General features: G+C 44.6%; 1 protein-coding gene across 5 annotated transcripts in view; it reads right to left on the reverse strand.

The window, feature by feature from the left end:
* The window catches only part of PKNOX1 (PBX/knotted 1 homeobox 1), a 65,899-nt gene that overhangs the window by 21,979 nt on the left and 31,230 nt on the right, over window positions 1-12,690 (reverse strand). For all 5 annotated transcript variants that reach the window (XM_053565669.1, XM_053565670.1, XM_053565668.1 and 2 more), the window contains exons 4-5: window positions 4,454-4,625; window positions 1,624-1,794 (exon numbers count right to left, since the gene is read on the reverse strand). In XM_053565669.1, coding sequence (XP_053421644.1) covers window positions 1,624-1,794; window positions 4,454-4,625 — 343 coding nt within the window. The remainder of the gene's footprint in view (window positions 1-1,623; window positions 1,795-4,453; window positions 4,626-12,690) is intronic.

Below are 12,690 nucleotides of genomic sequence, written 5' to 3' on the forward strand. Positions count from 1 at the left end.
CAGGTTCAAACCCAGCCTGGGCCTGTCAAACAACAATGACAACTACAACCAAAAAATAGCTGGGTGTTGTGGCAGGTGCCTACAGTCCCAGCTACTTGGGAGGCTGAGGCAAGAGAATAATTTAAGCCCAAGAATTTGAGGTTGCTGTGAGCTGTGATTCCATAGCACTCTGAGGGCGACGGTGAGACTCTATCTCAAAAAAAAAAAAGAAGATGAACATAATTAATACAAAGCAGAAGCACAAGTTGGCCTGTGGCTTAGTGAGTAGGGCACTGGCCCCGTATACCGAGGGTGGCAGGTTCGAATCCGGCCCTGGCTAAACTGCAACAAAAAAATAGCCGGGCATTGTGGCGGGTGCTTGTAGTCCCAGCTACTCAGGAGACTGAGGCAAGAGAATCGCTTAAGCCCAGGAGTTGGAGGTTGCTGTGAGCTGTGACACCACAGCACTCTACTGAGGGTGACAAAGTGATACTCTGTCTCTAAAAAGAAAGAAAAGAAAATGGGCAAAGCACATGAGAAGACATCTTACGAGAGAAGATACACAGATGGCATAAAGCACAGGGAAAAGGGGAAAAGGCTCAACATAATCAGCCACCAAGGAAATGAAAACTGAGACAGCTCAATGGCCCTGCAGGGCACCAGAGCGGCTGCAGTGCAGTAAGTGCCTCAGCACAGACGAGACTTTAAGGCTCGACCAAACAAGCCAGTAACAAGATGACAAATGGCTCCTGACTCCCTGTGTGAGAGACCTGGGGACAGAAGGAGGACGGTGGGGGCGGGGGGAGCGGCGGTCGGTGTTTAGCAGCACAGAGTTTCAGTTTGGGAAGATGAAACAGTACTGGAAATGGATAGTGTGATGGCCGTCCAACAATGCCCTTGAAATGTACACTTGAAAATGGTTAAGATGGTAAGTGTTACATTATAGTATTTTACACAATTTTGGGGGTTTATTTATTTATTTATTTTTAAATTTTTATTTCTTTATTTTTTTGAGACAGTGTCACTATGTCACCCTCAGTAGAGTGCAGTAGTATCATAGCTCACAGCAACCTCCAACTCCTGGGCTTAGGCGATTCTCTTGCCTCAGCCTCCCAAGTAGCTGGGACTACAGGCTCCCGCCACAATGCCCAGCTATTTTTGGTTGCAGTTTGGCTGGGGCCGGGTTTGAACTCACCACCCTTGGTATATGGGGCCAGCACCCTACCCACTGAGCCACAGGCGCCGCCCAACAATTTTTAAAAATTAAATTTTTTTTTTTTTTTTTTTTTTGTGGTTTTTGGCCGGGGCTAGGTTTGAACCCGCCACCTCCGGCATATGGGACCGGCGCCCTACTCCTTGAGCCACAGGCACCACCCAAAAATTAAAATATTTTTAACAAATGTACACAGCTATGATTTAATAATTTAAAAAAAAGAAAAGAAAGAAAGAAAGAAATCAGCACAGGACTGGGGATCCAGTACACAGACTGAGGATTCACTTCAGGCAGGGTCATTCCCAAACTGGCAGGGTCAGATATGTAGAGAGTCCTTTAGCAGGAAACCATTGCGACAGACTGGCAATTGTGAAAGGGCCAGTGGTCTCACTCAGTAATGCAGATGTAGAACAGTACCCCAACATATGTACCTGGGACTGCACAGGGGAGTACGGACTCCCAGGCTCCCCACTCAGCAAGGTCTCACTGTTCATTTTCGTTTTTAAACAAGCAATATAGCGACTGCAGAAATCTTTGCAGAGTTCATTAACCTTTTCCAGCTCCAGAAGATGAATACGCAAAACCTGGATTGCTTTTACCATCTAAAAGCAGAGAAAAGAGAGACTTTCAGACAACAAAAAAGTAGCATTAAGGTGAGTTCTCATTGTCAGACATAACCAGTTCTTAGTTATTAGACAAAACCTAGTGAAGAGAAGGATTCCCATCAGAAGTCGCACAAATTGATGACCCATTCCAGTGCCACCGACCTGTGCTGTGTGGGAGCACGGGGACAGACAAAAGTGCCCGGTGCCTCGCTGCACTGCTCTGTGACAGTCCATGTTGTTTACCCCGTCCACTCAGTCTCTGCATTCATAAATGGGAATATATCCATACCCACTCCCAGGCGGTTCTCAACTTTTATAATGCTCAATTTTGGTATCAAGTCTAAGTTGTGGGATAATTTGTCCCATAGCAATAGATAATAACCATGAACCCCTTTCCTAAGTACCATGCTCCTGTGAATCAACAACTCTAAAGCTCCTCTCCTTCACCTATGAACTTGGAGGTGATGACTCGTATATATTTGTGCAATGAATGAGTGAACCAGAGTACCACGCCCTGCCAGGCCCCAGGTCAGGCGGACCTTGTCCCTGCCAAGCCAGAGCGGAGAGAGGACATCTGCTCCACACTTGCTGGCAAGGCAGGAGTGGGCCGATGGAAAGAAGGATACACAACAGAATCAGGCAGAGAGAGCTTCTGATCCTCACCCCAAAAGGGCCAGTACTGTGAAGTCTCACTTCAGGGATGAGGATCAGATAACTCACCTATAAACTCTATTAGTGGCCAGGCACCATGGGTCACAACTGTAATCTTGGCACTCTGGGAGGCTGAGGCAGGAGAATTGCTTGAGGGCCAGAAGTTTGAGACCAGCCTGAGCAAAAATGAGACTTCATCTCTATGAAAAATAGAAAAATTTGGCTCAGCACCCATAGCTCAGTGGTTAGGGCATCGGCCACATACACAGAGGCAGGCGAATTCGAACCTGACCCAGGCCTGCTAAACAATAATGACAATTACAACAGAAAAATAGCCGGGCGTTGTGGCGGGCGCCTGTAGTCCCAGCTACTTGGGAGGCTGAGGCAAGAGAATCGCTTAAGCCCAAGAGTTTGAGGTTGCTGTGAGCTGTGATGCCACACACTCTTCTGAGATATAGTAAGACTGTCTCAAAAAAAAAAGAAAAATTAGTCAGGGGTTGTGGCAGGTGCCTATAGACCCAGCTCCTTGAGAGGCTGAGGCAGGAGGGCTGCACGAGCCCAGGAGTGTGAGGTTGCCGTGAGCTGTGACAACACCAGGCAATAGAGCAAGACTATCTCCAAACAACAACAACTATCAGGACTAGTAAGGACTGAGCTATAGTAACAATCTTTTTTATTTTAAAGATACAGGGTCTCATTCTGTCATCTAGAGTGCAGGGTCTCATTCTGTCATCTAGAGTACAGGGGCAGGATGATAGCTCACTGCAGTCTCAAACTCTTGGGCTCAGGCCATCCTCCTGCCTCAGACTCCCAAGTTGCTGAGACATGCACCACCAAGATGGGCTCACTTTTTAAATGTTTTTTGTAGAGATGAGGTCTTGCTATATTGCTCAGGCTGGTCTCAAACGATCTCTTGCCTTAGCCTGCCAAAGTGCCAGCATTTATAGGCATGAGGCCCACATGGGCCTGCTTTTTTTTTGAAAAGTCTTACTCTGTCACCCTGTGTAGTGTGCTGTGGCGTTATAGCTCACAACAACGTCAGACTCCTGGGCGCAAGCAACCCCCCAGCCACAGCCTCCTTTGTAGCTGGGGCTACCGGCGCCTGCCACAATACCCAGTTAGTTTTTCTATTTTTAGTTGAGACCGAGTCTCGCTCTTGCTCAGGCTGGTCTTCAACTCCTGAGCTCAAGCAATCCTTCTTTCTCAGCCTCTCACAGTGCTGTGATTACAGTTATGAGTCACTGAGCATGGCCCTTTTGTTTGTGTTTGTTTTGTTTTTTTAAAAGCTAAAACCGGGCAATTTATTCAGAAAGTTTTCCCAAGGCCTTTTTGAAGGGCCCTGCCTACGGTTTTGATGTGAGACCTATCAGGCTCTAATGGAGTACAGGGACAGTCCCTGATGCCAGACCTCTGTGCTACTGCCCATCTGAGAGAGAAATGCTTGCCAATGCTCAGGTGGGAGCAGAGTGGTGTGCTCAGATGAAGGCTGTGCTACCGCAAAGCTCCAAAAGACACAGCTGACTCTGGGTCCACCAGAGACGTTAAGTCCAAGTAATTCTCCATGTCCTTTGGAGAGTGCAAAAAACACTGGATTTTGGAGCCACGGACCTGGGAGTAGGTCCCTGGTCCCTGGGAGTACCACAAATTAGTGGGGGCCTCAAGACAGTGCTGTCTTGGAGAATAAAGTCACACAGTGACCTAGCAACAGAAGTTGAGCAGACCCCAGCCCCTGTGAACCTTTACATATCCACAGGAGATACCCAAATCCCCCAGTCCTGTCAGGAAGGAGGCGCACATCATTTATTCACCCAGTGAAGGAAAGGGCGACTAGACAGGGCTGGAGGTCTCAGGGCCATCAGAGCACACGACTGGACAGGGCTGGAGGTCTCAGGGACATCAGAGCACACGCCCTATCAAGCAAATTACTCTGTGACTGGATGGCTCTCTCCTCCAGCAGGACTCCAAGTGTCTAAAATTCTACTTACACGTTCAAAATTTTACTTACTAAATTGTCAGTTTCTGGATCTTCACAAAAGAAGGGTTTCCCCTCTTTCTCTTGCTTCCTTACAAAATTTTCAATGTCCACATCAAAACTGGCAGAAGTTGTGCCTTCAGAGCCCTGGGTGGATTGTTCACATTTTTCAAACAACAAAGCTAATAATGGAAACAGTGGATGCCTAGGGAGGAATAAAAAGAATAAACATACGTCTCACATGTCTATGAGAATGTGTTAGTGTGTGTGTAAGCATCATTTTATATAACACATTTGCTGGGTTCTAATTAATATATAATTCATCCATTTAATGTATAAAAGTCAACAGTTTTTAGTATGTTCTTACACTTGTGTAATGATTAGCAATCAACTTTAGAATGTTTTCATCGTCTCCAAAAGAAATCCTGCACCCATTAGCAGTCCACTTATGCTAAACCGCAGCCCATCACAAATCTACTTTCTATCCCTATATATTTACTTCCTTTCGACATTTCATATAATTGGAATCACACACGATGTGACGTGTGGTGTTTGGCCTCACTCTGTATATTTTCAAGGCTTATCAATGTTGTAAATGTCACTGGTTACTTCATTCCTCCTTATGTCCAAATAACGCTCTATTATATGGATGCACTACTTTTTTTTTTTTTTTTTGAGATAGTCTCATTTTTGTCACCCTTGGTAGAGTGCCGTGGCATCACACAGCTCACAGCAACCTCCCTCCTGGGCTTAGGCGATTCTCTGGCCTCAGTCTCCCAAGTAGCTTGGACTACAGGGATCCGCCACAACGCCTGGCTATTTTTTTGTTGCAGTTTGACTAGGGACGGGTTCAGCCCCCCCACTCTCGGTATATGGGGCCAGCGCCCCACCCACTGAGCCACAGATGCCGCCCCTGATGTACCTCATTTTATTTGTCAATTTGTCCATTCGTTGTTGGACAAGTGGGTCGTTTGCCCCTTTGGTTTTCATGGTTAATGTCGCCATGAGCACTGACGGCCCCGTCTCCTTGTGGACACGTGCTCTCATGTCTCCTGCGTACGTGCACACAGTGGGACTGCCAGAGCATGCGCAGCTCTCTATCTAACTTCTTCAGGCACTGCCAGACTTTTCCAAGCGGCCACCCCATTTTTTTTTGTCTATAAGATGCAACTTCATTGTGCCTTTGCAAACAGGGTACATTTCTTTAAAAAGGATCAAAATGTTCCATACATAATAGCTCTATGCGATAGATTACAGTGCAACACTATTCTTGTTACATAAGCATAGAAATACTATAGAGTGGCCACCCCATTTTATGCTCCCACCAGCAGGGTATGAGGATTCTAATCTCACCACATTCTCAACACTTTTCCTTTCTGTTTTTATTATTATCACATCATAATGAGAGGTGTATCTCTGGTATTTATTTTTTTTGTAGAGACAAAGTCTTACTGTACTGCCCTCGGTAGAGTGCCATGACGTCACATGGCTCACAGCAGCCTCCAACTCCTGGGCTTACGCGATTCTCTTGCCTCAGCCTCCCGAGCAGCTGGGACTACAGGCGCCCGCCACAACGCCCGGCTATTTTTTGGTTGCGGTTTGGCCGGGGCTGGGTTTGAACCCGCCACCCTCGGCATACGGGGCCGGCGCCCTACTCACTGAGCCACAGGCGCTGCCCTCTGGTATTTATTTTTACACAATAAATCAGTATGTATCTCTTGAGAACACTTCAGACCACATTTGCACAGATCGAGCAGAAATCCACTGGGCAGCACGCTACTCCCCCACCCTCCTCTCCCCGAGTGATGCTGTTAGTGAGTTAGTGGGGTCCTTTCCGTGAGGACACCGCATTCTCACGCGGTTCTGTAGCTGGGTGTGTTCTTCAGAGTGTTCCTGCATCACACAAGCAGGACTGGCTCCCAGTGCAAGCCTCGGGAGCTGGCCAGGGCCCCGACTCACTTGAATGCTCAGCTATTACTGTCCTTAACACTTAACGCATTTGGAACAAGGAGCTCCACACTTTATTTTTGCACTCCCCTAAATTATGTAGACAGTGCTGCTTAAGAGATAATATCAGTGCACCTTAACTGTGTCAATGCAGGGCAGTCTGAGACCCCACAGTGTCACCATTTACCTGCCGTTTGTTGTTTGACTTGTTTACAATGTAGGAGAGCCTGGGTTCACATATGCAATGACCTCTTAGGAGAGCTATGCAGAAACAGAATGGCATAAACATTGTAACAGTTACTACAGGTCAGGGTCGGTGGCTCACGCCTGTAATCCTGGCACTCTGGGAGGCCAACACAGGTAGAGTTCAGGAGTTCGAGAACAGCCTGAGCAAGAGACCCTCTCTCTGCTAAAAATAGAAAAGCCAGCCAGGCATCCTGGTAGGTGCCTGAGGTCCCAGCCACTCAGAGATTGCTGTGAGCTATGATGATGCCAAGCACTCTATCCAGGGTGACAGAGTGAGACTGTCTAAAAAAAAAAAAAGAAAGAAAAGGAAATATTACCATCACAGGCTGCAATAGGATAAACCTTGAAGACATCAGGCTAAGCGAAATATTCTGTCACAAAAGGAAAAATATTATATAATTCCACTTACATAAGCTCTCTAAAATAGTCAAGTTCCTAAAAACACCAGAGTAGAATGGTGGCCAGCAAGTGCTGGGTGAGGGAGGAGGAGGAAAGGTGGCCGTGTTTACTGGGCAGAGTCTCAGGTCTGAAGATGAAGCAGCTCTGGAGCTCTGTTTCACAGCAAGGTGAACACACTTTACACCACCAAACTGTACCCTTTAAGACGGTTAGGATGGTAAATTGCTGTGTTTTTTTATTATAATTAAAAAAAAGAGAAAAAAAAACCCAGCAATCAATTTTTTAAGGAAGTCATTTGAGAACCAAACTGCTCTCCAGAGGTCACCTCCACTCACAGTGATGGGGCACCTTCACGTCCCAGCCAGGCTGCCCAGAGGATGCGCCCAGGGACATTGCTTTGCTGACTGTTTTCATGGGTTTGGCCACTTAGTGGCCTCTTCTGGGACTTGGCTACTTTGTCACTTTAGGCTGTCTTTCTCTTATTGATCATATTACTTTTAGGATGTTAATACTTTGTTGCACAAATGTTCTCCCAGTCTGTTACTTGTCTTTGTTTATGATATTTATTTTTCGTCACTTAAACAGTTTGAGGTATTCATATTTGTCAGGCTTTTTCTTTTTTCACTTTGTGCCTTATTTAAGGCATTCTCAAAGTTACACAAATATTTTTCTACATTTTTTTCTGATTTCTGACATACTTTAATCTTATAAACACTTGGATCCTGAATCTAAATGGAATTAATTTGTATGAACAAAGTGAGGAACAAACTCAGGTTTTTACCAAATAGCCAATAGTTCCTACAGTACATTATTAGCTTGTCTTGGAGCGATTTGAATTCTCCCATTTATCACATATTTTCATACATATCCATAGCCCCGAATTCTCAATTCTGTCATCTGATCCATGTATATATTCCTATATTTAATGTGCTAGTTAAAAGACTGTGATTAAGCTGCTCGGGAGGCTAAGGCAAGAGAATCGCATAAGCCCAGGAGCTGGAGGCTGCTGTGAGCCGTGTGACGCCACGGCACTCTACCGAGGGCCATAAAGTGAGACTCTGTCTCTACAGAAAAAAAAGACTGTGATTAATAGACTGTTTTAAAAGTTGTGGTGTGACTTTACTTAAATTGTTCTTTTTTCCACAGTTTCTTAGCTATTTTTGCACATTCTCTTCCACCAGATGAATTTTAGGTCACTTTGTCTTTTTTAAGCCTGACTGGGCTTTAATTATATTGCCTTAAATTTACAAATTAATTCAGGAAAGAGTGAAACTTTAAGTGTCTACATCTAGGGACGTGAGGAAGCTCTCCCCTGAATCAGGTTTTTGTTTAGTCTCATTAAGATTTTTAAAGCATTCTCTATATAGTTCTTGCACGTTTATTATTAAGTTTATTCCTACTTATTTTATAGATTTGTTTCTATTTTAAGAGGAATTGTTTTATTAAAATTTTTGTTATTTTTATTTTCATTTCCACAGGGATCAATACAGACTATTTTTTTTTTTTTTGAGACAGAGCCTCAAGCTGTTGCCCTGGGTTGAGTGCCTTGGCATCACAGCTCACAGCAACCTCCAACTCCTGGGCTCAAGCTATTCTCCTGCCTCCGCCTCCCAAGTAGCTGGGACCACAGGTGCCCACCACAACACCTGGCTATTTTTTGGTTGCAGCCATCATTGTTTTTTTTTTTTTTTTTGTAGAGACAGAGTCTACTTTATGGCCCTCGGTAGAGTGCCGTGGCCTCACACAGCTCACAGCAACCTCCAACTCCTGGGCTTAAGCGATTCTCTTGCCTCAGCCTCCCGAGCAGCTGGGACTACAGGCGCCCGCCACAACGCCCGGCTATTTTTTGGTTGCAGTTTGGCCAGGGCCGGGTTTGAACCCGCCACCCTCGGTATATGGGGCCGGCGCCCTACCAACTGAGCCATAGGAGCCGCCCTGCAGCCATCATTGTTGTTTGGCGGGCCCATGCTGGATTTGAACCCGCCAGCTTAGGTGTATGTGGCTGGTACCTTAGCCGCTTAAGCCACAGGCGCCAAGCCAGACATTTTTTTAAAACTGAGTTAGTTTTGAGGTGTATAAACCCCATTTTTAAAAAACTCTATCATACTGGGTGGCGCCTGTGGCTCAGTAGGTAGGGTGCCAGCCCCATATACCAAGGGTGGTGGGTTCAAACCCAGCCCTGGCCAAACTGCAACAAAAAAATAGCCGGGTGTTGTGGTGGGCGCCTGTAGTCCCAGCTACGTGGGAGGCTGAGGCAAAAGAATCACCTAAGGCCAGGAGTTGGAGGTTGCTGTAAGCTGTGTGACACCACAGCACTCTACTGAGGGCAATAAAGTGAGACTCTATATCTCGCCCCCCCCCAAAAAAAAATGTCATATTTATTTTTTAAATTATCTAACGGTAAAGCTGTTCTTGGAGTACAGACAGACCCTGGAATTTGGCACGAGACCAACTCAGGGAAGCACCACCGGATCCAGATGCAGAAACAGGCCTTTGCTCTCCAGCTGCAGCCCTATCCCAGTGTCAGCAGCCACCAAGCTGGTCATTGTTACCATCCTTTTATCTTTTCAAGGATGCCACGTAAGTGAAATCTTACGCTACATGACCTTTTAGGAATGGCTCACTCACATGGGATCCTGCAGTAGGAACTGAAGCTGCCCCCACTTTTCGTTATGGAGAAACGTTTCATTGTGCAAATATGCAGTGAGTCCTCATTTCATCCTGACAGGGTCTTAGGAGCTGCTACCTACAGCAGGTCCTCAATAACATCACATTGAGGAGGTTTTGTCATTGTTTTGCATCCAATTCCAGATACTGAGAGCCTGGGATGTTTAGTGAAGCCTTACTGTAACGCCATTTGTCTATCCATTTTTCAGCTAAGAAATTTTGGGTTGCTTCCAATTTTTGACAAAGCACCTTGAAACACCAGTGTACAGTTGAATAGATATCAGATTCCTGATCACTGCAGCATTATTAACAATAGCCAAAAGGTGGCAACAGCCCAAGTGTGCACTGAGAGATGACTGGATATCTGAGTATGGCATATACATACAACGAAATATCGCTGAATCTTAAAAATGGAGGAAAATGTGACGCGTGCACATGGATAAACTCTGACGACATGCTAAGTGAAATGAGCCAGTCACAAGAGGATAAACACTATGTGATTCCACTTAGATGGGACACCCGGAAAGTGGAATGACGGTTGCCAGGAGCTGGGAGGAGGAGGGAAGGAGGAGTCACTGTTTAATGGAGGGAAGTTTCAGTTTGGATAATACTGAAGTTCTGAAGATAGATGGTATTGATGGCTGTACAACAATGTAAATGAACTTAATACTGAACTGTATACCCCAAAACGGTTAAGATGGTAAATTCTATGTTATATATATTTTACCACGTTAAAAAAATTCACACAGAGGATTTTGTGTGAACTTCTTTCTCTAGGGTAACTCTCCAGGAGTACTGGGTGTCCAGAAGCACTGGGCCATTTAAGATGCACATATTTGTAAGGAAAGCACAAGCACTTCCCACAGTGACGGGCCGCCTACATTCCCACGGCAGCCTGTATGCGTCCCGGCTGCTCAGCACCATTTGCCAGTATTTGGTGTTCTCACTGCTTTTTTCCTTGGCCCTTCTAACAGGTGTACAGTGGCAGCTCACCAGGGCTCTACCATCCACCTCCTGATGGGTGATGACGAGGGGCACATCTTCCCAAAGTTTGGCCACCTGAATCTCCCTTTGGTGAAGCATCTGCTTAAGTCTCCTGCCCACTTTTTAGCTGGACTGCTAATTTTCTTTTGTTTGTTTGTTTTTTTTTTGTGCCAGGGCTGGGTTTGAACCCGCCACCTCCGGCATATGGGACCGGTGCCCTACCCGCTGAGCCACAGGCACCGCCCCGGGACTGCTGATTTTCTTACGGGTGAACTATGAAAGTTATTTCTGTATCTACATACAAATGCTTGGTTGAATATAAGATTTGCAAGTATTTTTGCTCAGTGTGCAGTATGTTTTTTCATTTTCTTAACAGCATCTTTGTCAGAGTAGAGGTTTTTTATTTTAACTGGGTTTAATTTACCAACTTTCTATTTTACAAGTCATGCTTTTAGTCTTCTTACACTTAGGACTTTTAGCCTAACCCAGGACTTTCTCCCATGTTTTCCTCTAAAACTTTTACACTTCTGGTCTCTCTCATCTTTTCTCCTCCATAAGAGAGACCCACTTTCAACTCTCTTTGGAAATGTTCTAAACTTTCTCTTTAAAAGAGTAAAAAAGAAAAAGTTTCAGTTTAAAATTTTAACATTTGTATTAATCTTCTTTGCAGAAACCTTTGTAGGGAAATGAGGTTGAGAATCTGTTTTTCTTTGCATATGTGTGTCCAGGTATTTGCTGAAGTCTATCCTTTCTCCACGGAATTGTCATTGTAGCTCTTTCAAAGATCAAATGACCCATGTTTGTGCAGATCTGTTTCTGTGCTCTTCACTTTGTGTCGTTGATCCAAGTGTCTATCCCATCACCGGCACCACAACACAACTGGTTTCCAATAACCTTATAGTTAGAAATGACATACATGTAGACTGATTGCTCCAACTTTATTCTTTCTCAAAATCATTTTATCTTTCTAGTTCTTTTGCATCCCATATGAAATTTATAGTTAGTCTATTTGTATAAATATATCCTGCTGAGGCTTTGCGACTGAGTTAAATCTACAGTTCAATTTAGGAGAATCAGTATCTTTACTACATGGAGTTGTCCAACCCCAAACTAAAGAAACCACCATTTACTTAAGTTTTGATTGTTTGCATCAACATTTTACAGTTTTCAGCATAGAAGTTCTGCACATTTTGTTGGATTTATATCTAAAGTTTTTAGTGAAGCTCTACAGATAGTATTGTCTCTGAATTTCCAACTGTACGTTGCTGGTACAGAAACAGGACTGGCTGTGGTGTGTGGCCCGTGTAATCAGTAACCTTACAAAGTTCACTTATTTAGTTGACCAAATTTTTGGTCAACTCTTCATGACTTTCTCCATAGACTATCATGTCATATACACACAGAACTGGTTTTATTTCTTCCTTTCTAATATATGGTATGCCTTTTCTTTCCTTTTCTTGCCTCACTGCATTTTCTAGAATTTCCATTACAGCTCTGAATAAGAATAGTGAGAACAAACATCTTTGCCTAGTTTCCAATTTCAGGGTGAAGACATCCAATCTCTCCCCGTCAAGTATGATGCTGCTGCAGGCCTGTGTGGATCCCCTTCATCAAATTAAGAATGTCCCCTGCTACTACCCTTTGCTGATAGTTTTTCATCCTAATTGGATGTTGAAAACTATCAAATGCTTTTCTATGATAATGGCTGATTCACAACCCAAACCAGTCTGGTCTTCCTGTGATAAACTCCACTTGGTCACTGAGTATTATTCTTTTTACATACTGCTACATTCGACTTGTATTAGTATCTTACTGATGACTCTGAAGATGACTTAAACCTCGAAGTTCCCGGGAGCACTGGTCCGTGTTTTCCTGTTTTGTGTTGTCTCCGCCTGGTCTCACATCAAGGGTGAGTGAGAAAGGACTTGCTGCTCTTTCCTTCTTTATGTGTTCGGGAGAATTCTCCAGTAAAACCACCTGGGCCTAAAGATTTCCCCTGCAAGGTTACCTTAAATGTAGATTTATAT

Source organism: Nycticebus coucang, chromosome 16, assembly GCF_027406575.1.
Source record: "Nycticebus coucang isolate mNycCou1 chromosome 16, mNycCou1.pri, whole genome shotgun sequence".
NCBI lineage: Eukaryota > Metazoa > Chordata > Mammalia > Primates > Lorisidae > Nycticebus > Nycticebus coucang.